General features: G+C 61.0%; 1 protein-coding gene across 1 annotated transcript; it reads left to right on the top strand.

Moving 5' to 3' along the window:
* Positions 1-594: 594 nt before the first annotated feature.
* Positions 595-22,483, top strand: COL6A1 (collagen type VI alpha 1 chain). The gene is made up of 35 exons (XM_019434696.2): positions 595-810; positions 1,356-1,485; positions 3,014-3,214; positions 4,665-4,824; positions 4,988-5,116; positions 5,215-5,235; positions 5,432-5,452; positions 5,529-5,573; positions 6,373-6,426; positions 6,930-6,974; positions 7,107-7,133; positions 7,323-7,349; positions 7,438-7,482; positions 7,670-7,723; positions 7,917-7,979; positions 8,766-8,828; positions 9,019-9,072; positions 9,165-9,200; positions 9,401-9,463; positions 10,986-11,048; positions 15,090-15,152; positions 15,856-15,918; positions 16,294-16,344; positions 16,506-16,541; positions 17,127-17,189; positions 17,386-17,451; positions 18,015-18,050; positions 18,321-18,357; positions 18,716-18,724; positions 18,995-19,128; positions 19,348-19,457; positions 19,555-19,738; positions 19,841-20,021; positions 20,867-20,896; positions 21,026-22,483. The coding sequence occupies exons 1-35, from the start codon at positions 714-716 to the stop codon at positions 21,646-21,648; spliced, it is 3,084 nt and encodes a 1,027-aa protein (XP_019290241.2). The 5' UTR covers positions 595-713; the 3' UTR covers positions 21,649-22,483.
* Positions 22,484-27,923: the final 5,440 nt, after the last annotated feature.

Here is a 27,923-nt window from a genome sequence, read left to right as displayed (position 1 = left end):
CATAACATACACAATATGTGTTAATTGCTGGTCAACGCTAGACTATTAAGTTCTAGGCTTATATTACACCCGGGTGTTCGTCTACACGAGAGTTTGGTGACCCCGCCCTGTGCCGTGAGGGATGGTTCATGGGACGGTTGTTGACTTTGTTTTCCCATAGTGAAAAATTGAAGTATCTTTTCCAAATATGTATCTGCTGACCCGTGAAGAAATATTTACATGAACAATGACTGGGAAATCTGACAAAGCAATGGATTTGAAACATTTAAACCCTCGGAGGGCCGCTTGTAGGGAGATGGGTGAAGGGAGCGATTCCACAAGATGTCTGGGTTAGAAACAACCCAGGGGGCTGGAAGGAGATTCGTTCTGCCTGGCATTCCTGCTCAGACTTTCGTAAACTCGGCTGCAGTTTCGCTGTGCTCCACGCGAGCAGACCAGCGGCTGGCCCCCAAAACAGAGGAAGAAGCTTCCCGAGCCCAGGAGCCCAGAGGGGAGCGCAGGGCGCGGTGACTCACTCCCAGGGAGACCCCCGCCCTCCGCGCCGCCCCCGCCCCAGCTCCTCCTCCTCCGCCCAGCCCTCCGTCCCTCCCTCCGTCCCTCCTGGGCTGTGACTTCCCGGCGAGAGCAGAGACAGCTTCTCTCTCTCCCTCTGGTCGCGCCGCAGGCCCACCCTGACCTCTGCCCTCGCTCGATGGTGACACTCCGGCGGTAATATGAAGCTGGCCCATGCTCTGGTGCCTCTGCTGCTGCAGGCCTGCTGGGTGGCCGCTCAGGACGTCCCAGGCAATGACAGGGCGGTCGCCTTCCAGGGTGAGTGGCTGGCCGCATCTCTGACCCTCTGCTTCTGCCGTCCCGGGAACCTGGGCCAGACCCTTCCCTTGACATAAGAGCTGGGGTGCCTGGGGGGCTTGAAATTCTCCGACGCGGTCCGCGGCTCCCGTACCCCGGGTCCCCTCTGCTTCTCCGGTCTGAGGGGCGTCAGGCTGGGCCAGGGAGGAGGCCCCTATGGGGAGGGCGAGCACCACCCAGGCCTGAGCCTTCAGGGCTCCTCCAGCAGCGCGAGGGGCCGGGTGGGCGCTGTTCTTTCTCTGTCCCCCGTTCATTCCATTTGATTCCCAGCCTGGCAGGCAGTGGAGAAACTTGCCCCCCCCGCCCTCCCCGTGCTGTCTCCTTGTTCCCAAGGTTCTGCCGACGAGGGAGGGGCTCCCTGCCCTCCAGGCAGGATTCCCAGGACCCTCATGGGGGCTCTCACAGTCACCCTGCCCCTCACCGGGCACCTGGGGGAGGTGGCCTCTGTGTGCCCAGGGGGGTGCAAGGTGTGAGCCTCAGGCCCCTCCTCCCCACTCTTGGCCCAGACTGCCCTGTGGACCTCTTCTTTGTGCTGGACACCTCTGAGAGCGTGGCCTTGAGGCTGAAGCCCTATGGGGCCCTGGTGGACAAGGTCAAGGCCTTTACCAAGCGCTTCATCGACAACCTGAGAGACAGGTAGGAGAGGCCATGCCTTTACCTCCAATCCCACACTTCTGTGAGCTTCTAAGGGAGGGCGGTGGGCCTAGGGGCCCGGCAGGCAGAGTGAGCCCCCTTTCTCATGGAGAAGCCCTGGGTGGTGGCCAGGCCACTCATGCACCTCCCACGTCCACAGTGGTTCAGATGAGCCAGAAAAGGGCTGAGTTTGAGATGGACCAGACCAGTCGGCCTGGTCAGCCAGGAGCCTAGGGGTAGTGCTGTGATGGGGACTCCCAGGACCCCAAACGTGCCTCCCCGCTCCCCAGCTGCGTGAGTTTCAGGAGTTGGCGGGAGGCTCCGTGGCTCCGCCTTGTGCCTGAAGAGGGCAGCCCTTGCCACTGCCTGGACGCTGACCTCTGCCCGTGTGGAAGGCAGAGTCTGAGTCCTGGACCCAACATCCCAGTGTCCTTAGTGTCCTGGTCTGAGGAGACCAGAGGGCCTGCCAGCTTCGTTCTGGGTTTGGGGACAGCACACTTCATTCATTCACTTACTCATTCATCTGTCTGATGAGTCTGCAGCTGTGGGGGTGGGGGTGGGGGTGGGGAAGCACTGGCAGTGGGTGTGGCTGACAATAGGACACGCCCATGGGGGGGGCAAGGCCATGGGGGGAGGGCCATAGTCAGAACCAGGCTCCTCCCCCATCCATTCAGCTGTGCAGGGCCCCAGCCCCAGTCCTTAGCCAGTCCCTGTTGACTGACTTGATGATCAGGGCACTGAGCTTCCGGCCCACCATTAAGGGGGTTGCAGGGACAGAGGGTGGGGGCTGCCCAATGTGGGGCATATGACCTGAAACCCTGAACTCAGCCAAGTGTCTGAGCCCCTGAGGTCCGATACCCCCTCCAGGTGCCTGTGGCCTCATTATTCAATTTCTTATGCCTCAGTTTCCCCGCCTGTGAAATGGGGTGAGGTCTTCCTGCTCTTGATGCTGTTAGCGTCACTGTAAGGGCCTCGGTCACCCCATCTGCTGAACAGGCTGAAAGACGTCTACCCCAGGCTCCGATAGAGCAAACCGCTGAAAGCCTCCAGCCCAGGCGCACAGGGGCAGAGAGAGGCAGCCACTCAGATCCACGGGGACCCCCCCCCCACCAGTGTCCCACTTAGACCTGCTCTCCCCCTCCCCTGTCGCCCTGCCCCCCTCCCACCCATGCCATCCCTGCCCCGCCCCTGTGGCCCTGTCCCGCTTTCCCGATGCACACAGCTCCTTACCCAAGGACCCTTGAGATCAGGGGATACGGTGGTCACTCACTGGCTGGGGCTGGCTCTCCCGGCCACCCCCACCCCTCCATGCTGGTCCCAAGGGCAGGAACCCAGCATCTAGGGCCCACAGGAAGTCCAGTCTGGGCTTGCCGGCCCCTGCCTCTCAGGGTGTGACGGGGCCAGGCAGTCGGTCCACCTGTGAAATGGGAGACCGCACGCGGGGAGCCGGGGAGGGAGGCCCTGGAGGTGCCCGCGGCAAATGCAGCGCCAGGACCCGGGAGAGTCCACCAGTCCACCCTGTGCTTTGCAGGTACTATCGGTGTGACCGTAACCTGGTGTGGAACGCGGGCGCGCTGCACTACAGCGACGAGGTGGAGATCATCCGCTCGCTCACACGCATGCCCAGCGGTCGCGACGTACTCAAGGCCAGTGTGGATGCGGTCAAGTACTTTGGCAAGGGCACATACACGGACTGCGCCATCAAGAAGGGGCTGGAGGAGCTGCTCGTGGGGTGAGTGCCGTCCATCCGCAGCTGCGGTCTGGAAGCCCGTGCGTGTCCCGTGGAGGCTGCACGGCTTCCCGACGCAGCTCCCGGCCACCCCAGGAGCCAGTCCTGGTGTTCGAGGACATCACACTGATGGCCACCACCCAAGGGTCACTGTCCACCCCCGGGCTCCCCCTTGAGCTGTCCGCTGTCTCAACCACTGAAGGTAGAGGGGGCCATGGGGCCGGAAGTGCCCCAGTAACTGCAGAGATGGTGTCTGCAGTCAGAGACAGAGACACAGACAGCAGAGTCTTCCTGTAGGGCGCCAGTGCCCCCCGAGCTGGCTCCACACACGACATCCGAACTGCCACGGTGAATAGTCAACAGCATCTGTGGTTGATCGGGGGAGAGGATCCCCCCCTGGCTGCAGCTCAGCCTGGCCACAGCCTCCCATGCCCTCGGCCACAGCCCCCAGGTACTCCTGGCCACAGCCCCCATGGCCTCGGCCACAGCCTCCAGGTTCCCCCGGCCACAGGCCCCGGTGCCCCCCACTGGCCACAGCCCCCCATGCCCTTGGCCACAGCCCCCAGGTGCCCCCAGCCGCAGGCCCCGGTGCCCCCCTGGCCAAGGCCCCCAGGTGCCTCCGGCCACAGGCCCCGGTGCCCCCCTGGCCACAGCCCCCTATGCCCTCGGCCACAGCCCCCAGGTACCTCTGGCCACAACCCCCAAGTACCTCTGGCCACAGCCCCCAGGTGCCTCCGGCCACAGGCCCCGGTGCCCCCCTGGCCACACGCCCCCATGCCCTCGGCCACAGCCCCCAGGTACCTCTGGCCACAACCCCCAAGTACCTCTGGCCACAGCCCCCAGGTGCCTCCGGCCACAGGCCCTGGTGCCCCCCTGGCCACACGCCCCCATGCCCTCGGCCACAGCCCCCAGGTACCTCTGGCCACAACCCCCAAGTACCTCTGGCCACAGCCTCCAGGTGCCCCCGGCCACAGGCCCCGGTGCCCCCCACTGGCCACAGCCCCTCATGCCCTCGGCCACATCCCCAAGTGCCCCTGGCCGCAGCCAAAGATGGCTCTTCTGCTGACCCCTCCCACTACCTGTGGTCAGGGGTCCCCCCGTCAGGGTGCCTCAGGGGAGCCAGGACCTGTATCTCCCCCTGGATATGTATGCGTTTTCCAAGATGGGGCTTGAGAGAAATGTGATCCCGCAAGCCTTTATTTTCTGTTTTAATATCCTTGATCATAGCCCACTTTATAGGCAGGACTGACAGAGGGAAACCCGTGCCCAGCATAACAGGAATCAGCCTTATGAGAGTTGCATTTGGGTCCGGGTCTCCCTCTGGGGTTCTGGCCCCCGGCTCCTCACCTCCCATCTTGGGGGGGTCTCAGCTGTGTTCCAGGGGTACCCTGAGCTGTTAGGGTTGGTGGAGGGGGTGCTTGAGGGGCCTCACCACTGCCCACCCCCCTTGCAGGGGCTCCCACCTGAAGGAGAACAAGTACCTGATTGTAGTGACCGACGGGCACCCCCTGGAGGGCTACAAGGAGCCGTGTGGGGGCCTGGAGGACGCCGTGAACGAGGCCAAGCACCTGGGCATCAAAGTCTTCTCGGTGGCCATCACGCCCGACCACCTGGTAGGAGCCCCTGCGGGGCCTGCTCTATGGAGGGGCGCCGGGCACAGCCTGCGGGGTGCAGAGGTGCAGGCATCGAGCCGCAGGGTGGGGGCCTCAGGAAGAGCAGCAGTGGGGCGAGGCCGGGCCCCTAGCGGCCATCAACCTTGTCCCTTATCCACACCAGGAGCCACGTCTAAGCATCATCGCCACAGACCACACGTACCGGCGCAACTTCACAGCGGCTGACTGGGGGCAGAGCCGGGACGCGGAGGAAGTCATCAGCCAGACCATCGACACCATCATTGACATGATTGTGAGAGGCCGCTCTACCCTCGCGCCGGAGTCCGGAAGGCTGGGAAATCCTGTGGCCCTGAATATAAATTAATTCCACTTTTCCGTTTCACTTTTCAGAAAAACAATGTGGAGCAAGTGGTACGAGCCCCTCCCTTGCCCTCCCGTCCCCCTTCCCCTCTGTCTCCTCTGCCTCCCCCCTGCCCCTCCCTCCTGGGCCCCCCTCCCCCCACTGTCCAGGACATCACCAGCCCCGTCCCCACCGCGGGTGCCCGCCGTCGGAGCTCAGGCCGTGCGCTGAGCCCTGTTCTCTAACGTGTCTTCTGTCCTCCTGCAGTGCTGTTCCTTCGAGTGCCAGGTGAGTGTGGGGCCCCGCCCACCTTGGGGACACCCAGGATGCTACCTCGGGCTGACCTTTCTCTCCCGTCTTGCAGCCCGCCAGAGGACCTCCCGGACCACGGGGTGACCCCGGGTACGAGGTGAGTGGTCGCAGGCCCCCTGGAGGGAGAGAAGTGTGGAGTACAGCACTGGACAAATGTCCCTGCAACCTGGAGCCCCTGGTGTTGGGAACGCGGTGGGACCCCGGGCAGCTGTCCTGAGCCCCCACCGAGCACCCACTCACACTAGGTGTGGGGACAGAGAAGGAGCCCCTCCCCGAGCAGGTGTCCCCGACCATGGGGAGAGAGTCCAGTGACCCTGTGGCCGATGCCAGGGGCGAGTCTGGCCAGCTGGCCTCCCAGTCTGACAGCTGACCTCCCCATGGCAGAGGGGTGAGCATTCGCTGGTGCTTTGCTCCCCGAGGTCCACCTTCTTGTGGGCTGGGCTGCAAACGTGGGGCCCAAGGCCAGGTGTGGCCAACACTTACAACTTTGACCGCCCATCAAAGTCCAGGGTTCTGGCACTCCTAAAAATGTTAGATTGCATGGCCATGCGGCCATATGGGCACCACCCTCCGGAGCTGAGCCGGGCCCCCTCTCCAGCCCAGGAGCCCCGCATAGCAGCAGGAATGGGGTGGGGTGCTGGAGACAAAGGTTCAGGGGCCAGCCGGGCGGCATGGGGCAGCACAGGGTCCAGTGGGCTCTGTGGGAGGGAGTGTGTGCCCCTGACCTTGCAGACCCCAGGTCAGGACACAGGTGACAGGGAAGGAGCCTGAAAACCCTGAAGGCCGATGGAATATCTTCTTAATCCTTTTCTTGTGAGCAAGTTGGGGGTCCTTTCCATCTGGTTTTTAGAAATAAACAGAAATCATCCCCAACCCTGACCTGCTCTGTGTTGCAGGGAGAACGTGGGAAGCCAGGTCTCCCAGGAGAGAAAGGAGAAGCCGGAGACCCTGTGAGTGCCAAGCACCTGACCTCAGGGGTGGTGGGTGCTGACGACCTGAGGCTGAGAGAGGAGCCGGACTGTGGAAACTTCTAGAAGCATGGCTGGTTTCTGGGCACCATGGTCCTGTGGCCTGACCCTGAGAGGACATGGCCCCAAGGGCAGCGAACGCCAGAAGATGCCGCACAACCATTCTTTCCAGTACATTCTGCCCAGGCCTCCACTCAGGCCCAGCTCATGCCCCTCTCCTCCTAGGGGGTGTCCTAGACCTTCCCCATCACCCCTCCTCCTGGGCCCTGATCTCCCCTCTCCTCCCTGGACTCCACTGAAGAGCCCCCAGGACTGGGAGGAGGAGCCTTCACATCGGGGCTGCTCTCTGGGACTCGGGCCAGTGGTCAGCCAGCCCGGTCTCTCTGGCTGACCAGGCCTGAGCAGAGTGGGGGTCAAGACAGACTGGGGGGGTCGCTATGGCTGCCCTCAGGGCTGCCTAACATACCCCCTCCTCTGTGTTCCAGGGAAGGCCTGGGGACCTCGGACCGGTCGGCTACCAGGGGATGAAGGTACGTCTCCCCCTCCTCCTCCAGAGCTGCCGGCCTGTCCTGGGGCCCAGCGGAACACATCCGGGCTCAGCCCAGGGCATCGGGCCCCAGGACACCAGTGACACCCTCTTTCCTCCTCTGTCTGCTTTTTAGGGAGAAAAAGGGAGCCGAGGGGAGAAGGTGAGTAAGGCAGGGCTTTGGGGCACAGAGCCACCCCCCTCATGCACAGGAGCATGACACCGCCCATCTCCAGCGTGTCTGACCTGCGACAAGCTGTGGGGGACCCATCCTGGGACCCATCCCAATTCCCTGGGAGCTTGCCCCTTATTGGGGGACCACCCCCCTCACTCTCCCTTCCTGTCTCCACAGGGCTCCAGGGGATCCAAGGGCTACAAGGTGAGTGTGGGGGCGGGGACGTGTCTTCTGCCCCAGAGGGGTCCTGTCTGACCTTCGTGAACCCTTCTTTGGCCTTTGTGCCTTGCAGGGAGAGAAGGGCAGGCGTGGCGTCGATGGCGTGGACGGCATGAAGGTAACCCCGCCTGGCGGGAGAGCTGGTGACTGGGAGGTGGCGAGAAAGGCAGAAGATATTTCCTGCCAAGCCCCGGGCCCCAGTGGACCCCAAGCCTCCAACCGTCGTCCTGGTGGGGCTTTCCTGGGAGGGGATGGATGAGCCAGAACGAAAGTCTTGACCTCTAAATCTGCCTTCCTCCCTCCAGGGGGAGATGGGGTACCCCGGCCTGCCAGGGTGCAAGGGCTCACCCGGATTCGACGTAAGTTGCATCCCGTCACTCGCATTTTAAGGCTAAGTTCTCGTGAGCAAATACGGACTCAGCCCTTCTGGAGCTCTAAGAGGTCACGGGCAGGCTGTACCCAGCCCAGACCTGCCTTTTCAGCTTCTATTTGTGTGCAACCCAGTGGCTGCTGCTGAAGGCTGAGGACTGACCTCCCACAATTTCTTGTCAGGGCGCTCAAGGACCCCCAGGGCCCAAGGGCGACGCAGGTGCCTTCGGACTGAAAGGAGAAAAGGTTGGTGACGTCGGGCAGGCCTCCCTGTGTACCAAGTATGAATCAGAAACCCTCTTGGAAGCAGATTCTCCACCCACCCTGCAAGGACCGGGCCCCCAAGTGGGCAGGCAGGAGGCCGGGGTGGAGAGAGCGCAAAACCAAGCTACAACCAAGGGCACAGTCACCCAAGGGGGGCGCCCCCTGTGCCCCCTGCAGCCCCATGTCACTGAGCCTCGGACGCGCCCCGGGGTGCATCACACTGCCCACCTGCAGCAGACGGACGAGGTGCCCTCAGGGCCTAGAAACCGTCTGTTCACGTGAAAGTCACCACTTAACAGCAAACAGGAGGCAGAAAAGTAAACAATGAGGACCCAAGGTTTTGAGTCCAACTTAGAGGACAGCTTTCTGCTGTTGGTGCTTTTCCGGCATTTTCAGCAGCAGGAAGTGCTAAGAAAAATGGAGAAGTAAGGTCGACTGAACGCGTCCTGACCACGCAGGCTTCCTGGACAGGATGTTCGGAATCCGGCCGGTTGCTTTGTGGGCCCCGGACCTGATTTTGCCTTCGATGACTAGAAGTGGGCTTGCCCCTCTGCATGAGGGGGACTTGAAGAGCAGACGACACGGGGAAGTGGACTCTGCGGGATTCCTGTAGAGATATGGGTGGTTGGGAAGGTTCTCAGAGTCCAAGGTGTGCGTGGTCAGGGGGTGTGGCCCGAAGTCTGGGTGAGGGGGACCGGTGCGGGGTCACTGGTGGCCCAGGACGGCCGGGCGTAGCCTCCCGCAGGCTGAACTTTCTCATCATTCCAGGGTGCGCCTGGAGCTGATGGGGAGCCTGGGAGGCCGGGGAGCACAGGGCCCCCTGGGGATGAGGTGAGTGCTCACGGAGCCCCTAAAGCAGCCGGGGGTAGGGTGCGGGGGGAGCCGGGAGGGGCCCAGTCCTACCCTTGTTCTCCCCCAGGACAGACGGGGGAGGGGAGGGGAGGGCAGGAAGTAGGGAGGTGGAGGGGGGCCCGGGAGGGGCCACAGCCCCGGGCCCAGTCCTACCCTTGTTCTCCCCCAGGGCGAGCCGGGGCTGCCTGGTCCCCCGGGAGAGAAGGGAGAGGCCGGCGACGAGGTGAGCACCCCACGTGATCTCCTGTCCCAACTCCAGGCCCCGAAACAGAGTTCCCATCCCAAACTGATGTTGCTTGTTCCTCTTAATCCCAGGGAAACCCGGGACCGGACGGCGCCCCTGGAGATAGGGTGAGTGGGGTGGGGTGGCGTCTGGGCCGGCGTGGCCGGCGTGGCTGACAAGCACCGGGGCTTCCGTCTGAGCTCAGTGGACCTCAGTCTCTGCGAGGCCGGCGTGTCTGGGGGGGGCTCAGCCGGTGCCCAGCTGGAGCCCCTTCCTCGATGCCGTGTCCGAGCTGCAGTCTCACCTCCGTCCGCTGCTCTCCACACAGGGCGGCCCTGGGGAAAGAGGACCACGGGGGACCCCAGGCGTGCGCGGCCCCAGGGGAGACCCGGTGAGTCACTGTTCGTTAGGCTGAGACCCCACACACCAGGAGGGGGCCAGAGACTGCGGTCAGGTGAGGTCAGGCCATCAGCCTCACAGGACACATGTCACCAAGTCCCTTTGGCATCTAGATTTCACCCACACCCTCACCTGCTGTTTTCCCGACGTCTGTCTCCCCAGCTCTGGAAGTGTGGCAGCCCCCCCCCCACCGACCCCGACCCCGGGGCACCTCGAAGGCTGTGAGCAGGGCGGAGAGATGGGGGGTGTGGGCCCAGATGAGGAGTGCAAGGGGCGGGGTTATCCCCTCCGCCCATCACCGATGACCAGCGTGTGCAGGGGAAACCACCACACACACACACACACACACACACACAGTCACACAGAGACACACAGCCACACCGGGACTCACAACGGCCATCCCGGATGCAGCACCGGGAATAGTCGGTACAGCACTGGCTCCACACCTGTCATCAAGTGCACGGCTCCTCCCGTGTCACGATTCACTCAACTCACCATCACACATCTGAGCTTTTCCAAACATCTGCAGCCCCCCAGTAGCCCCTTAAACGTTGCAGACAGAGCTTGCACTCTGGAACGGTCCTTTCTTACAACTTGAAGAGCGGGAAAGTTGAGAAGCCAGGCCCACACGGACTTCGTGGTCACAGTGGCCCAGCAGGCTCGCTGAGCTGTGGCCTGTAGCGCAGCCTCCTTCCAGAGCTTTCTCTGGCCCTTGGTTCATTGGAAGGTTCTGCAGGAGCTGGAGGGCAGGCACTGGAGACTGTGCCTGGTTAGAGGAAGGGAGCGCCCACCCCCACCATTCCGGAGCCAGCAGGGAGGGATGATGGTCTTCAGACCTGGGTGAGGACCTGGCCTTCTCGCTGCAGAGCAGGGCAAGGCTTCATCTCATCCCGGGAACAGGACACCGCGGAGGCCGTGTGGTCCCTCTCGCTGTGACCAGCCTGGCAAAACCGCTCCTCCTGAGGACGTGTGTCTGGGTGTCCCAATGGGGAGAGCGAGCTTAGCCTGAGGCCAAGGTCACTGAAAGAGCGATTTGCTTTCTGCCTCGTCCTTGCTCCTTGTGCACTGCCCAGAACCCCCCGGCCCCCAGGAGGGCAGGGAGGGACACTGAAGCAGGGATAGCATGGCCTGACCCCTTCCAAGCCTACCGTGCTGAGATCAGGGAATGGACGGAAGGCCAGGCCACACCCCAGGAAGTGCCCAAAGTGAACAGAGGCCAGCAGGGGTTAGGCGGGGCTCCAGCTCCTGAGACCCATCAGTGAGCCTCACTGGACAAGCAGCTAACATCAGGGGCTGCCTCTTGAAACCCCGAGAACCTCCAGATGTCCGTGTGCATGGCCACCGTATATAAAAACCCAGGGGAAGGATGAGGCCAGGCCCACGGTGGAGGGTGGCCCTTCCTGGCTCTGGCCTCTGCTGGCTCAAGAGCTGCGGGACCCTCCGCCTTGCCTAGTGGCCGCCCGGGCAGCTTGGCCTCTCCTGGCCTCCACACTCACTGGCTCACTCCTCCCCAGGGCGAAGCTGGACCCCAGGGTGACCAGGGACGAGAAGGCCCCGTCGGCATCCCCGGAGACCCGGTAGGGAGCTGTGTGGGGGTGGGGGGCCATGTCGGCTGCCAGCAGAAAGGCTCCAGCAGCTCCTGGATTTAAGGGCAGTCCCTCTCCACTTATGACTCAGGGGACTTCCTGCAGGGGCTGCCCAGAGTCAGGAGCCAGCGGTGGGGGGCATCCAGGGTGCCCAGCTCCTGTGCCCCTGTCACCTGGCAGGCGTCTACCAGGATGCAGAGCTCAGGGAGCACACACCCAGGCGCCCCCCCAAGCTCTGCCCTCAGAGTGGGTGAGAGGGGCGCCTGGCTCGATTGGCACTGGAAGATGGCAGCAAGGACTTGAGGGGCCCTGGGACCCCTGGAGACACCCCCTGGCCTGGTGGGGCAGGGTCACCCCATACTGGAGATGGTGTGTTTGAGCCCCCAGGAGACACCAGGTGAGGAAGAGGCTTGTTCAGCGTTTGGAATCCAGGTGTGAGATCCTGGCTGGAGGCACATTTGAGAGTGTCAGTGCATGGAAGTTTCCAGAATTCCTGGATGTGACACCTTCCAGATGCCATGCTGGGGGAGGGGATGAGGGGAGGAAAGTGGGGGTTAAGAAAGCAGAGGGCCAGAGCGGGTCTTGGCCTCAGATGGAGCATCGTTCCCAGCACAAGGGAGGGGTCTACCTTTCTGCCTTGTTGCCAGGAGGTCATGTTGTTCCAGATCAGGGAGGAGCTGTGGCTGTGGGCCTGAGGTGACCACCCCCAAAAAGAGCACACGAAGGGGCTGGGTGGGACATGTCCTCCCCACACCCTTCAGGGGACCCCCTCGGGTGGCCTAGACCCTCTCACCCTGCCCGCTACTCTGTGATGGGGGTCGCTCGCTGGGTGTTTCCAAGTCCTCCCTGCAGGGGACGAGGTGGCTGCCTGGCCTGCAGGAAGGACTCTGAGCTGAGACTGGGGACCTCCCAGTTGGCAGGAGGAGGGGACAGCAGCACTGGTGGGCAGAGAGTTCTAAACAGGACAGCAAGGACGAGGACAGCAGCTGCGAGTGGGGCCAACCTTGGCGGGGCCAGGCCTGGGGCTCTGGTGGGCCTTGGCTTGTGGCTTTGAGCGTTTTGGTGGCTTTTCTTGTGGAGAGAATTTGGAATTGGTATTTTAACAAAAAAGTGATTTAAAAAGCAGGAAAGAAGAAGCAGCCACAATAGGGTTGCTGAGTCTCCTGACGGTGCATTAAAAATGCACCTGGGTCCATTCCAGTGTGGGGTACAGGGGGCGTGAGCCCACTTCCGTGGACCCAGCTCGGTGGGAAACTCCTCGCACATAATTCCGAGCCGGGCTCTCTGGGAGCCAGCCGCTCCCGGGGTCTGTGGCCGCCTGTGAGCAGAAGAGGCACCAGAGGACCCCGGAGCTGCCGGCACAGAGCCAGAGAATTCTGAGAGTCTGGATCCCCCCTTCTTGGAGGAAAGGGGAGTAGTGTCTCTCAAGTAAAATAGGCGTAGAAGTTCCCTGGCTTGTAGACACAAGAGCCCGTAAATGGGCCACCTCACCTGTTTGGGAGAAGTGGTTAAATCAGTAACTCTAGCAGAAGAAAGGCTTGCGTGGAAAAACAGTTCTCCTGTCCCCGTGCCCCCCCCCCCCACAAGGACGGATTCTTACTTTCTTCTAAAATTTAGTTTCTTCTAGAATCCTTTCAGACAAAGCACGGGGTGTGAGAGAGTGTGGGGGTATGCGCGTTGTCTACACAAACAGCATCGCACCACGATGCTTTTTGCCTGATCCACCTGGGGACCGGCCAGGTCAGCCCCCACAGGCTCCACCTGTAAGCCTGCAGATGCCCCTGTCTAGTCCGTTGTCAACACGTATGCAGGCGGCTTCCGTATTTTGCTTTACAGAAAAATACTGAAATAAATATCAATGCCCATCTGTCTGTCTCTTAGCTCCTCTGGTCTCTCCATTTACCCGATGATCCATCCGTCCATCTCGAAATACTTGCAAGGCTACATCCAGAATGTAAATTCTTAGCAGCATAATGTCTTGGCCAAATGATGTGTGTCTGTGTGTGTGTGTGCGCGCGCGCGTGTGTTATTTGCCAAATACTTCTACTTGACCTAGCCCCCACTTACGTGCCCCCAAGAGTGTAAAACAGCTGCTGTGTTCACACCTCTGCCCACAAGAGAGATTCCACCCTGTCTGGGTGTCTGTGCACCTTGGGAGATGGCCTTGTGCGCTCGTGCCTTGCGCCACGGTCTATGGGAAAGGCCGAGTGTGGTCTCTCGGGTTTCCGGGCCGACGTGTCCCTGTCTCAGGCTGTTCCTTCAGCGGTTGGTTCTCTGCTGGGTCTGTTTCTGTGCTGAGGTGCAGGAGGCTCCTACCCACAGACCTTTCTCCAAGTTTGCAGTTGCATGTGGCTCCGTCCCAATATCTTGTGGTTCAGGATGTCCCGCTCGTTTACAAGATTCCAAATACCTTCCCGCCTTTATTGTAGCCTTTGCTTTCTCTTTGATGCATCTGGAGGATCTACCAGGGTTCGAAGCGAGGCGGGCTTGACCTTTTCTGTGAATAGGGAGCCGGTCAGCACAACACCGACCTTTCCTGGCGATGGAGGACACCCATCGGGTGTCAACCTCTCTTCTCTGCATCTTTCTGGAATCCCTGCCCTCTTTCTGCCCCTGTTCTAATGAGGCGTCCTCCCAGGTGGGCCTGCTCCGGCCGCCTGCGACGTTCCCAGGCTCCCCTGCCTTCTTCAGACGGTGTCACTGCTCTACAGGATGGTCAGTGTGGCCAGGGCAAGCCGGCCACGATCTGGTCCTTCCCCGTGGCACAATTCAGGAAGTCGTTCAAGGCGCTAGGACATAAGACACTAAGAGGGGGAAGTGTCGCCGGCGTTTACTCCAGTAGCGCCTGCTTGTCCCAGAGTAACTGTCACTGTAAAGCCAGACATCACCAGAGACAGCCGGGGGCGGGGGAGGGTGCTGTGTCCCTCCAGCCCGTGGCCCAGCTGGGGAGGGTCGGCTCTCTGGCCACTTGTTCACCTGAACCCTCCGTGAGGGGTGGGGAGGTTAGGTGGCTGTGGAATCTGGTTTGTCCACACTGGACATCCGCTTTCCCGGCCGCAGCACAGTTTCTGCCCCCAGGGCTGCCCTCCTCCCGACTCCGTTGCAGCCCCACGACTCCAGACCAGCTAAGCAGTTGGCTTCTGTGCCAGGGTGTCCGTGCAGAAGTTTCTGGGAGATGTGTTTTCCCAGAGCAGAGGAGGGATCCAGAAACTGGAGGGAGGGGTACAGTCCCGCTGTAGCCCCTGTCAGGCCTCGCCTCTTGTCCCTGTGGGGGGCACCGCCACCTCCCTGTGCAGACGCCAGCACTGCCCACCAGGAGCAGGGGGGGCCCCTCGGGCCGCATCCCAGGAGGCGCCCACCCAGCAGGCCAGCTGCTGACGCAGCTCTGCAGAAACTGTCCCCAAGCGTGGCCCTCCGCTGTCTGCTGGGTGGCCGTATTCCTGTCTCCTGGGGCCCCGGACACACCTCCCACTGGCCTGGACTCCCTCCTGGCCCCCATTTCAGGTTCCCAAACCTCCCCCTGGGAGCCCCAAGTCGGGGGCTGCTGGTCCTCGCGGTTGGCGAGCAAAGCCCCAGGTTAAGTGAGTGACGCTGACACTGCCTGGGCCCAGGGCTGGACCCTCCTGTGGTGGCAGCAGGAGCCTCCCGGCCGACCTCTGCCTAATGGGACAGGCCAGATACGGGGAGTTGTGCGCCTTTGTGAGAGGGACTAGAGAAGAAAAGCCTCACCAGGAGGCATCAGCCTGATGATGGGGCTGGGAGACGGGCCTCCGAGTCCAGGGTCACGGCTGGCAGGGTCCCCAGGGGCCAGGCAGGCCAGCCGGCTCCGTACGTGGTTTGTGCTCACCCCTTCTTTGGGCCTGGCTGGGTATGTCCCTGAAGTGCTCAGGGGACCAAGACTCTGGACCCAGAAAGGTAGGCAACTGGCCTCCAGGGAGAGGCGTAGACCAAGCAGGCCAGCCGGCATGGGTCTGGGGCCCGGAGGGCTGGGCTGGGGCTGAAAGGGGTCTGATAGACGTATCATCTTTGCAGGGTGAGGCTGGCCCCATTGGACCTAAAGGGTACCGAGGTGACGAGGGGCCCCCGGGGCCTGAGGTGAGTCGCCCTCCCTGCCCCCGGCCCCAGACCCTAGCCCCTGGAACGGCCCTTAGGACTGGGGAGCACCCCCAGTCTACACACACACACAAATGTTTTAGTGCATTTCATGGTATCTGTGCCTTTCAGGAAACATGGAAAATGCAGAAAAAAAATAAAACAGAGAATTGAAATCTAAACCATTACCACCCAGAGATAAATAATATAAACATTTTAGCTTATTTCTCTCCAATTTATTTTTCTTATTTCCATATTATGCCTTATAAATTTGGCTTCACAAAGTTTTTTTTTTTTAATTTTGCCATTATGAATGTTTTCTGAAACCCTAAAGATTTTGTTAACCGCGGCTGACGCGTGCTTGCTCAGTCCCGCCCGTGCTGAGTCCCTTTGTCTCTCTGAGCTCTGGGGTTGGAACTCCCAGCCCCGGAGGTAACGGTCAGTAGGCACGTAGTGCCACTTCTGGTCCTGTCCTGGGGGTGCCGTCTGGGTGGGTTACTGGGCAGGAGGTATGGACTCCCCACCATCCCTAGGATGATGGATTTAAAGATCCTTCTTTTAATCATGGCTGTGCTGCTGAGTAGAAACGTTGTTTTATTTAACTCGGCCTTCGTTTTCCGCAGAGAGGTGCTGTGCGTCCGGGACCGCACTGCTCACTGCCTGGATGTCCGCTTAACTTTCCCAAACCCCCTCCTCCCCTCCTTAGGGTTCCAGAGGGGCCCCAGGGCCCACAGGACCCCCCGGAGACCCCGGGCTGATGGGCGAAAGGGTGAGTGGCGGTCCCAAGGGCCTGGGTGGGGGTGGTGCCAGGCTGCTGGGGCCTGGGAAGCCACGGTTCGAGCCCTGGGCTCCTACCGGGAAGAGCGTGCATGTGGGGCCTGAGGGCCCCAGGCGCAGTGTCTGGAGACGTGCGTCCTCCACAGGCGACTGTCCCCTCTGTGTCTAGGGGCACCACGGGTGCTGCAGCCACTGTGGTCCCCGTGGTCATGGTGCTCCCCACAGGCACTGCCCCTCCTGCTCCAAAGTCTGGGGACACGCAGGGCAGTCCTGGGCAGGAGGCTGCCTTCCCGGCTGGAGAAGCCCCTCGGGGCACCATCCCGAGCCCGGCGATTCCCAGTGACAGGACTTGGTCTGCTCTCCACAGGGGGAAGACGGCCCACCCGGAAACGGCACTGAGGGCTTCCCCGGCTTCCCTGTGAGTGCCCCAGACTCCTGTCCTAGCACCCCCTCTGGCCAGCCGGGTTGGACCCAGGACCATGGGCCGGACCGGAAAGCCGTGGCTGGGATCATCCAGTGGGCACCCCCCCACCCCAGCCAAATCAGAGCCCGGCCTGACTGTCCCGCCTTCCCCTGCAGGGCTATCCAGGCAGCAGGGGCCCCCCCGGGATAAACGTGAGTACACGCCCACCATCGGGCTCCTGGTGTGTTCACAGGCACGTGCACATGCGCGGGACATACACGCACACGTTCACACGTGTCCCCGGCACAGGCTTGGAGCCGAGGCCCCTCCCACGTGTGTCTCAGCCCGTGGGTGCCCCTGCCTGGCCCAGGGGTACACCTGGCCACCGGCACTTCCCTCTGGGCTCCCAGGGGCTCAAACCTCGGGGTGTCCTCTGGTTGGCACTCAACCGCAGGAACATGTGCCTGCTCTGGCGGGTCACTGTGTCTCCTTTATCTTGTCCTTGTAAAACTTCTGCTTCTTAGAAAGGAAATGCAGTGCTGTGACTGACAGTAAATAAGGCTGACTGAAAAGGAAAAGCTGGTGGAGGAGACGGCTGGCCGGAGGCCGGTGCCGGGTGGGAGAGCCCCGGTCGAGGCCCTCGCCTGAGTGAAGATGCGGCCCTGCCCCCCGCCCTCCCCGGGAGCCCAGGCCCTCGGCACCCACCCCACCCCTGGGCCAGGGTCCCAGCCACACACGCACACCTGCCCCTCCGGACCCTCCGCCACAGCGACCGCGTGTTCCCCTGTCACCCGCAGGGCACTAAAGGCTACCCGGGCCTCAAGGGGGACGAAGGAGAAGCCGGAGACCCTGGAGAGGACGTGAGTGCAGAGCTCACTGGGGAGGTCGGACGGTCACCGCCGGGGGTTGTAGAGGGAGGCAGCCGTGTGCCGCCAGGGCTGCTGAGGCTCTGAGGGCAGGCGTGGAGCCATCGGGGCACAGTGAACACAGACAGAATGCAGCAGACGGCTAGTCGATGGTGGTTGTGGCTGGTGACACTGTGCCGTTCCCTTCCAGAACAACGACATCGCACCCCCAGGTGTCAAAGGAGCCAAGGGATACCGGGGCCCTGAAGGCCCCCAGGTGAGCGGCTGCGGCCAGCCGGGGTAGGGCACACTGGCGCTCTGAGGCTGCAGAGGGGCAGGGGTGGGAACTGCGGGAGTGGGTCTCCGGGGAAGGCTTCGGGGAGGCTGGCACTTTGACAGCAGGGTTGGGAGGGAACAGGCAATTTCAAGGGTTGTGGGGAGATCAGAGAAGGGGGAGCAGCCCGTCACCAGATGAGGGGTGAAGAGAGTGCAGCAGAGCCCGGGGTGGGTGCCTGGGGGGTCCCCTGTCCATCAAGGTGGCACAGTCAGACTGGGGCAAACTATCCTCCCGGTGGTGAGTGCCCAGATGGTGAGGGCCATGCCCGGCCCACCTGCTGGCCCCCGGGCAGGGAGTAAGTGGCAGCCAGTGATTACAGAATGATGGCAGTTAGGGACTCTCCACCAGCCCTGAGCACGCAGGCCTTCAGGGGCTCCTAATGGGAAGCGGGGTCAGCCCGAAGGCCAGAAGGGTGAGGGGGGGCTTGCTCAGGGCTCCCATCAGATCTGCAGCTCAGGAAGTGATGCTCCCTTATCACTTTTTTCCGGTCCTTCCTCGGACAGGGACCCCCAGGACACACGGGACCACCAGGGCCGGATGTAAGTGGGTGTCTGTGAACGTCCCTGGGGGGCTGACCACTCTGGCTAAGAATCCCGTGGGGTGGGGAGCCATGGCGGCAACGGGGGCATGAAATTGTCATGGAGGAACACGGGGTGACCACATATCAGTGACCACTTCAGGTGCCCCTGCTGCGGGGTGCCTAATACTCTGAGTCAGAGCCGCTATCCCAACCCAGTCCCACTGTGGTCCGCGGGGTGGCAACTGGGGCACCAGTTCAGCCCCTGGTGCCTGTGTCTCTTCCCCTTCAGGAATGTGAGATCTTGGACATCATCATGAAAATGTGCTGTGAGTATCTCTCATCTTTGAATAATTGTCTCAGTTGGAAGGAACTAGGTCCCACCGGCCCCAGCGCCCACTGCTGGTGCCCACGGAGGGACCATTTGAGCTGCGACAGGGAGGGAGACAAACAGGAGGGGTGGGAGTGTGCCCCACCCACAAGAAAGTCCCCAAAGGTGGAGGGCAGGGGTCAAGCCACTGTCACCCCCACCGCCCTTCCCCGGGTGGCCCGAGCGCCAGGCAGAGCAGCCAACCCTGGTGAGGGTGGTCCAGGCGGGTGGGGAGCTGGCAGAGGGTTTATGATCTTATCTGTAATACGATGTGGGATCTCGACTGGAATGTAACTCATTTCTCCTCTTTTCCCCAGCTTGCTGTGGTGAGTCATTTGAATGTTTCTTGAGGGTTCCCTGTGGGTGGCAGGGCTATGCCCCCTCCTCCCAGTTTATCCTGTAGAGCAGCAGGGGACCTCACGCCCTCACCATGCCACCGTGGCCTTGGGGCTCTGGCCTGTCCCTGTCCTCGCCACAGGGACCCACGCGGCCAGCCACAGGCAGGGGCCAGAAGCCCCGGGGTCCCGGCTGGGGGTGCAGCTCTGCTGAGGGGGGCCCTGGGAGGCCCCAAGGGCTGACCCCTTCCTTGCCTGCAGAGTGCAAGTGTGGCCCCATCGACATCCTTTTCGTGCTGGACAGCTCGGAGAGCATAGGCCTTCAGAACTTTGAGATCGCCAAGGACTTCATCATCAAGGTCATCGACCGGCTGAGCAGAGACGAGCTGGTCAAGGTGAGTCACACCGGCCCTGGTGCTTCCCAGGGACACCAGGCTGGGAAGGGGTGGGTCCCAGGGCCCTTGTTCCTTAAAAGCTATAACCTCCACCCCCCAGAGTGTGAGTGTGGTGGAGGGGGGCCTGTGGGCCAGGTCGGCCTGGGACAGATGGTGGGTGGAGGGGTGGCTGCTGGGACCCCCACGTCCCCTCCTGACCTTGGCGTGTGACACGTGCAGTTTGAGCCCCAGCAGTCGCACGCAGGGGTGGTGCAGTACAGCCACAACCAGATGCAGGAGCACGTGGACATGAAGACCCCCAACATCAGGAACGCTCAGGAGCTCAAGGAGTGAGTGCGGCGTGCCCGGCCAGCCCCGCCCCCAGGCAGCCCGGCCCCGCCCCCCGGCCCCGCCCCGGCACTGACAGCGGGTGCTCTGGCCCCACAGAGCCATCAAGAAGCTGCAGTGGATGGCGGGGGGCACGTTCACCGGCGAGGCCCTGCAGTACACGCGGGACCGGCTGCTGCCACCCTCCAACAACAACCAGATAGTGCTAGTCATCACGGACGGCCGCTCAGACACCCAGAGGGACCCCACCCCGCTCAGCGTGCTCTGCGGCCCGGACGTCCAGGTGGGGCCACCCCCACGCCACCCGCCGCCCCTCCTGCCCCCCCCCCAGAATGTGGGGGACCTTCTCCACCGGGGCCACGCCGACACCGCCCCTCCCCTACAGGTGGTCTCCGTGGGCATCAAGGACATGTTTGGCTTCGTCGCGGGCTCCGACCAGCTCAACGTCATCTCCTGCCAAGGCCTGGGGCCCCAGGGTCGGCCAGGCATCTCACTGGTGAAGGAGAACTATGCCGAGCTGCTCGAGGACGCCTTCCTAAAGAACATCACCACCCAGATCTGCATAGGTGGGCTCGGGGTGGGCGCCGCGTGGCCAGCACGTGCCGTGCTGGGAGGGCCGCATCGGGGCTGCCGAGGCGAGGCTCTGCCCTCAGCCCCGCCACCTCCTGGCCACAGGGGCCCGGCACCCCCTGCCGGCAGCACCAGGGCCTCCCCACAGGCCGCCTCGCACTGGTGCTTGAGGACGCCGTGGCACAGCTCCCACGCTCCCAGTGCGGGCGGCACCGTGCTTGTCGCACTTCCTCCCGTGAGCGCTCGTGCTCGCCGTGGTCCCGGCAGGTGCATCCACACGCCGGGGCAGGGGTTGGCCTCGGAGCCCAAGACCGCTCAGAGGCCCCCGCCGCAGAACACGCCTTTCTGGGCCCGGCCCGATGGTAGAGCTGGGTCTGCAGCGCAGGCAGCTGGTGGACGGCCAGACCGGCTGCCGCGGTCAGATACGCCTGCCTGCAGCCACCCGGTCGGTGTCGCCCGGGGACAGTGTGGCGCGGGGTGTCTGACCTGCAGACCGTCCTTTCTCCTCGCTGAGCTTCGGCCAACCCGTCCTCGGAAGGGGCCCGGGCTCTGCCCCACCCCCCGCCCCTCACTGGGTTGGTGTGAGGGCCACAGAACAGCAGGCGGGGGCCCGGCCCAAGACCTCAAGGCCCACCCTTGAATAGGGGGGCACCCCTTCTCGGCGGGGCCGAGTGGGCCGAGTAGATGCTGGCCAGGCGTCTAGGAGTGCCACCTGTGCACGTGGCTACTCCACGCCTGCCATGCGGGAGCTTTGCCGCCATTTTTGCTGGGGGGTTACAGCCGGGAGGGTGGTCCGCGAGATCACTGGCTTCACACCGCATGGCGTTTTTCTCTCTTACAGACAAGAAGTGCCCAGATTACACGTGCCCGAGTGAGTACCTGGGGTGTGTGGACAGGGTGCCGGCGGGGGCTCCCGGAGGAGGGCGAGAGATAGGGGGAGCCCAGGGCGGCCGAGTCGGGAGGCCCCGGCCGCGCACCAACACGACCCCCCACCCCGCAGTCACCTTCACCTCCCCGGCCGACATCACCATCCTGCTGGACGGCTCGGCCAGCGTGGGCGGCCACAACTTCGACACCACCAGGCGCTTCGCCAAGCGGCTGGCCGAGCGCTTCCTGACGGCGGGCAAGACGAACCCCTCCCACGACGTGCGGGTGTCGGTGGTGCAGTACAGCGGCCCCGGGCAGCAGCAGCCAGAGCGCGCGTCGCTGCAGTTTCTGCAGAACTACACCGTGCTGGCCGGCACCGTGGACAGCATGACCTTCTTCAACGACGCCACTGACGTCAACGACGCCCTCGGCTACGTGACACGCTTCTACCGCGAGGCCTCGTCCGTCCCAGCCAAGAAGAGGCTGCTGCTCTTCTCTGACGGCAACTCACAGGGGGCCACGGCGGCGGCCATCGAGAAGGCGGTGCAGGAGGCCCAGCGGGCAGACATCGAGATCTTCGTGGTGGTGGTGGGCCGCCAGGTGAACGAGCCGCACATCCGCGTCCTGGTCACGGGCAAGACGGCCGAGTACGACGTGGCCTATGGGGAGCGCCACCTGTTCCGCGTGCCCAGCTACCAGGCCCTAATGCGTGGCGTCTTCTACCAGACGGTGTCCAGGAAGGTGGCGCTGAGCTAGCGCCGGGGCCCCTCCCCCACTGCGAAAACGGGAAGTAAGATGTGACGTGAATGTTCCTGACCAACCTGATGAGCTGGATGTTTCTAAAGGAAAGGCTTGAAAAGCCGCGTGTGTTTTGCCCGCCCCTGGGGTCCCGGGACCCTGCCAGCACCTGCCCCGCTCACCGTGTTAGCATCCCCCCACCCCCAGCAGGCTCTGAATCCCCGAAGCCACTTCCCCCTTCCCTGTCTGGGGGGTCGCTTGAGTGCGGCCTCCCCTCCCGCACCTCCCGCATAGTCTGACTTTTCTCACTAATCCTGCACAATTCTTTAGTTAGCATTTCATGTACACTCTCAAAAGTCTGCTAGTAAATTCGTGTGAGACGGCGGACGCTTCGTTTTTGGAAAGCCAAGGTCGAGAGCATTTTTAAAACCTGACCCCTGATGAGTAGACTCCTCCACATAAGGTTCTCCTCCCTCAGGGCTCAGACCTTGGTTCCTGAGGCCTCGGGCCACAGAGCTCAGGGCAAGCGAACGCTTACACGCTGACTGGTGTCTCCAGAAAATGGCAGAAAACGGTGACTCCCCAACCCGAAAACCCCGAGAACAAAGGTGCTACCCTGTAGACCCCTGCCCCATCTACTCAGAGGCCTGGACCCCTGGGCCACCCAGTGACACAAAGCGATGTGTTTAAAAAAAATAATAAAAAATAACCCAAAGCTCTTTTTCCTCAAGAGAGTGATTGGTTCCACATTTTATTCAGGATCCTGTTTATTTGTTAGTTTTATTTTTACTCCTTCCTGTGTATTTTCTGTGTCCATATCAGAGGCTTTTTGAAATAAAAGTTTTCACTCCTCTGTCCGCGGTCATCTTTCTGTGGAGTAAAAAAATCCCAGCAGACCCGCACTTCCCACAACAGGAGGAGACCGTGGAGATGGTCGGGGGTCCGGTCAGCAGGCTGACCTCCTGCTTGGCACCGGACGGACAGCCCTCTCTGGGGTTGGCGGAGGACTGTCCACGGATGGGGAGGAGCAGGGAGGGGCCCTGACACCCTGCGCCACAAAAGCAGAAGCGCATTAGGTCTCAGAGGGCTGGGAGAGCTGGCCGGATCCAACGAGACGAAACCCCAGAAAGGCCAGCCTTCTGGCACCAGAAACAGCCTGCGAGTCCCTGAGGAGGAGGCAGCGGGACCAGCGGGCCCCGTGGAAAGCTGCCTGGGAGACCCGGCCCGGGTCCAGAGAGAGGTGGCAGGGGGCCGTGGCTGTCCCTTCACAGGAACGGCCCTGGCCTCAGGAAGGTCAGAGTGGACGGGGAAGCACAGCCTGGCCCGGATTCCCGAGGAAGAAACACACGGCCACCGGGCCCCCGAGTGCTCGGCGCCCTGCTGCAGGGCCTGCCAGTGGAAGAGGGGAGGGGGTGGGGCCGGCGCACTTCGGCCCCAGGGGTAAAGGAGGGCAGGTGTGCGCGCACCACAGGCACCAGGGCCAGTAGAAGCGGGTGGCGGGAACTGCACGGGGTCCTAACCAGGGGTGGGGGGAATCCTGACAAGAAGGGGCAGGGACGGGACACCCTTCACCGGACACACGTGGAAAGCCGGGCAGTGGGGCCAGGGCATGACTCCAGCAGAGAACAGCACCCCCACATAGCATCGGTGGGTGTCAGCACAGTCTGCAAGGGAGTCTCAGAGACACCCAATCTCAGCCCCTGCACTGACATCACACATGCACGTGACGAGAACCAGAGAGCTGCCAGCACGGAAAGTTTCCATTCACTCGGCCGACATCCCGGGGGCCTGTTTGCTGCAGCGTGACCCCAACGTTCGCCCGCCCGTCACGCCCTGCGAGCCCCCAGCCTGAGGGATGTCCCTGCAGCGGCCACAGATCCTGGCTCCTTCCCCGCCACCTGCAGCCTTGTAACCTCGAGCCGGTCACCTGCGCCTCACCTCACTCTCATGAACTGCAAAATGGGCTCATAAAACCGTAACAGCCACCTGGGAGGGCCGCAAAGAGGCCCGAGGCCACCTGGTGCCCATCACGGGAGGCCAGAGGGCTGGCTGGGGAGGACAGCAGGGGTCCCGGTGAAGAAGGTGCCAGCTCCAGACCCTCCCCTCGACCCTCCAGGCACAAGTTCCCTCCTGGTCGCCCCAGGTCTGCACCCTGGTCAGGTGGGGTCTGTGGGTTTTTCCTCCTGCCTGGGAGGGGTCATCCGAGACCTCTCCTGAGGGAAAGGGGGAGAGCTGAAGTGTGTGTTTAAGAAAGGACCGCGTCTGTAATCCCTGAATCATCTCTCTAACTGGAACTGGTGGCTGAGAACCCAGGTCTGAAATCAGGCCACACTTTGTTCCCTGCTGTACTTCTTAACCCCTCGCCTCCCGACATCCACGAGGAAAACATAAGGAGCCCCCTTCACATTATGCAACCTGACATTTAAAAAATAGGTTATGAAGGAAACTGCAGGCTCCATCATGCCTGTGTCCGTTCCAAGTTTATGAAAGCAATATTTTAGATCATGGCATGAAGTCTTGAAACATAAGTGCAAAGCCAGCTACCCTGTGATTGCAAGGGGGGTAGCGATCCCTGTTCCTGGGTCAGGAGCAGCCGGTGCCCAGCAGCTCTACCACCGGCTCCCCGAGCTTCCCCTGCACACCGTTGGAGCTACAAGGCACGGGCTTGGGGGAGGTGCCGGACGCCGCCAGGGCGGCCTTCCGTCGTCACTCCACTTGTCCTGACCCACAACTGCGGGGGCCAATCCCAGGCCTCTCCCCAGCCCTGCCACTCTCCCCTTTAGGAGCCTCTGGGCGCTGTTCCCTCCTCCTCCTGGGAAGAGTGGTCCTCGAAGGAAAAGGGAATGGAGAACTGAGGGAGTGCTCGGGGAGGCTCCCTGCCAGCCCCCACCTGCTGACCCAGGAAGCTCCCCACACGCTGTCCACCAGCTCGGGGGTCCCATTGTCCCGGCCTTGCCCCACGACACCCCCACAGTCCGTCTCTCCAAGCGTGAGGGGAGCTGGAGGCCCCCCACCGGCAGACCACCACCGCCCACCCATGAGCAGCTCTCCCTTCTCAGTGCCAACAGCCTCGCTGTCCTGGGTCTCGGCGGTGCGTTCCACCTGGACAGCGTGAGGCCCGCAACCCTTGCTTCCTTCACTCACATTCGTCAGATGTCTCTCCACGTCCTTCGCTTTTGATCTCTCCAGCCGCGTCGTTTTAGGTGCACATTTTGTAGATGGCCCGTAAAGGCATCTTTCCACCCATTCTGACAGTCCTTGCTGCTTATAGAAAAATCAAACACATTTACATTTGCTATTGCAACTGATATTTGGTCTTCATCGTGCATTTTCTATGCTAAGGATATGCAGGAAGGTATATTTTTCTAAGATTTTTGGAAGCACGTGGGCAGCACAAATCAGAGAGCTGCCCTGGCCAAGACCCTCAGAGCCAGCCCCACCAGGGGGATGTCTCTAGCCCAGAGTCCCCATCTGCTGGTCTGGCAGCCACTTTCTAAAGAGACAGACAGCCATGTGATACCAAGGGTGTGGCCTGTCCAGCTGCCGAGACAATGACACTTAGGGTCCCCTGGACACTGAGAGCCCACCTCTAGAGTTGAGTCTCAAGGCCTCCTCAGGGAACACCAGCGGAACCCTGACAACACATCAGAATGGCTGAACTTAGCCTGACTGTGCCAAAGGTCGGGAGGACACGAGGCTCGCGTGTGGCTAGTGTCGGCATGAAAGGACACAGCCGCTTAGCATTTCCTCAGTGGTTTCCTAAAATCATACATGTGCTCACCACACCACTCACCCCTCCACTCCTGAGTATCGGCCAAGAGCGATGAAAACATCACCTCTACACCAGCAGGAGAATGTACAACCTTACTTATAAGAGTCAAAAGCTAGAAGCAAGCTGACTGTCCATCGTCAGGAGAATGCACAAGCAAACTGTGGTTCACCCATGCCATGAACACTACTCAAAAAAACCAAAAAGGGAGCAAATGAACATGGGTAAGTTTCACACGTGTTGCGCTGAGTGAAAGAAGTCAGGCATAGCCATTCACAGGATGCTCGAGGTCAGGCAAAACTCATCACTGGCGCTAAAACTCAGGCAGCAATTGCCTCTGTGTGTGAGGCCTGGCCTGCAAGGCACAGGGGACTTTTTAGACAGAGGGAGCACTGTCTATATTGATGGTGTGTGGATTACATGGGCGCATTTCTCAAAATCCTTAGAACTGTACATGTTAGATCTGCACATTTCCTGGTACAGATGCTTTAACCTTAAAAAAAAAAAAAAAAGAAAAGGCAGAATTGGTACCCCTGGTTTTCCTGTCTACATTGGCTCCAAAAGCTCGCACATTCTCCTTTCTTGCTCCCCATGGTCATGCGTCCAGCCTCCCAGGGTGCGAAATCCCTTTGTGCCTCGATTAATGCAGCCACATCCCCCCTTTTGTAGATAGAACATGGTATTTATTTCTTCATAATGATCTACCTCTGGAGTATATACCCTTCACACCCTCCCCTGAGTGTGAATCACTCCTGGGATCACGTTACACTGTATTAACCAAGAATTTTACAGAGTAACTAAGGTCCCAAATCAGTTGACTTTGATTTGATCAAATGGAAGATTCTCCTGGGTGGGTCAGACCTAAAAGATGTCAGAGAGATTTCTCCTGCTGTCTTTCCTGCGAACTGCCCATGGAGAGGCCACACAGCTAGAACCTGAGGGTGGGCAGTGACAAAATGGGGACCCCACCTCTGCAACTGCAAGGAACTGAATCCTGCTCACAACTACTTAGTCTGATAGAGGTCCCAAAGCCTCAGATGAGATGGGCCAACAGCTTGGTTCTACCACACGACCCTGAACAGGACCCAGCTGAGCTGTGCCGAGACCTCAGACCCACAGGAACCATGAGATGGTCTGTTTGTGTTTTTTTAAGTGCCTAAGTTGGTGATAATTTGTTATGCAGCCATGTTAGTTAGAACTATACACCCCATCCGTATGCCTCACCCTCTAGTCCTTGTAAACGCCTGCTCCCCTCTCCTACCCCTCACTTCTAGAATTAGGGCGATCAGCCCACACTGGGTGTACCCTTCCTGTCTGCCAGGACAAAGATCTCCCGTCAGGGCCTGTGAGGCTGCCCACCCCTCTATGTGGAGCCCAGCTGCCAGGCACCATGAGCAGGGCTGTCCCCCTCTTGGGCTTCCCTGCCCTCCTGATGCTTCCATTCTCCCTTTACAGTACACATCTTCTCAACAGAGGGATTACAGGGTATTGCCCAGGTGAGCCCAGTGTCATCACAGGGAGGAGATGGGCATGGGGGAGAGGGGAAGAGTGGTAGGAACCAGAAGACTGAATGCTGCTGCCTTTGTAGATGCCAGAAGGGCCAGGAGCCAAAGAGTGAAGGTGACTGTAAAGGCTGGAAAAGGCAAGAAATGGAGTCTTTCCTGGAGCCTCCAGAAGGAATCAGCCCTACTGGCCCATCTTGGACTTCTGACCCCCTGATCCATAAAGGATTAAATTTGCATTATTTTAAGCCATCAATTTTGTGGTGATTTGTTATAGCCGCAAAAGACACACGTTTTCTAACTGATATGCAGCCTGTCTCTCAGCCTTGCCTTGACCACACAGTCAGGGCTTACACACTCTCAAAACTTCCTGAGTAAGGGGCACCTGGGTGGCTCAGTCGGTTGAGCATCCGACTTCAGCTCGGGTCATGATCTCACGGCTCGTGAGTTCAAGCCCCGCATCAGGCTCTGTGCTGACAGCTCGGAGCCTGGAGCCTGCTTTGGATTGTCTCCCTCTCTCTCTCCCCCTAACCCACTCACATTCCGTCTCTGTCTCTCTCAAAATTAATAAATAAACATTAAAAAAAATTAAAAAAAAACTTCCTGGGTGAGCCTGTGAAAATCCACTGGAGAGTCTAGAATGTTGGTGGGGTCAGTGAGTGATGAATTGATATGTTTATAAAAATAAAGTTTATAATCCTGAACATGGATTATATCACTTTGGCTTCTAAACACTTTGGATTCTTCAGACAGTATTTAGCCGAAAGAACACGAAGGGCCTGCCCTCGACCAGGTCTCAGCCCCGTGGATGGGCTGAGAGGGGGCAACGGGTCCCTAAGACTCTTCTTTGGGACAGAGAAGAGGCATATGCAATTTCCCTCTTCTCCTCGGGGCTGAGAGCAGCAGCTGCTCCGTGTCTGAGACATCCGTCCCCGTTTCCAGAGAAGCTGCTGGCAGAACAGGCACGCATCTGGTTCATGTAGGAGGATGAGCTCAAACTTGGCCTGCAGAGAAGGATGGCC

Source organism: Panthera pardus, unplaced genomic scaffold (genome assembly GCF_024362965.1).
Source record: "Panthera pardus isolate Hobbes unplaced genomic scaffold, ASM2436296v1 HiC_scaffold_16, whole genome shotgun sequence".
In the NCBI taxonomy this organism is placed as follows: domain Eukaryota; kingdom Metazoa; phylum Chordata; class Mammalia; order Carnivora; family Felidae; genus Panthera; species Panthera pardus.
Note: the sequence above shows the minus strand (reverse complement) of the source record. Positions and strands in the feature narration are given on the sequence as shown.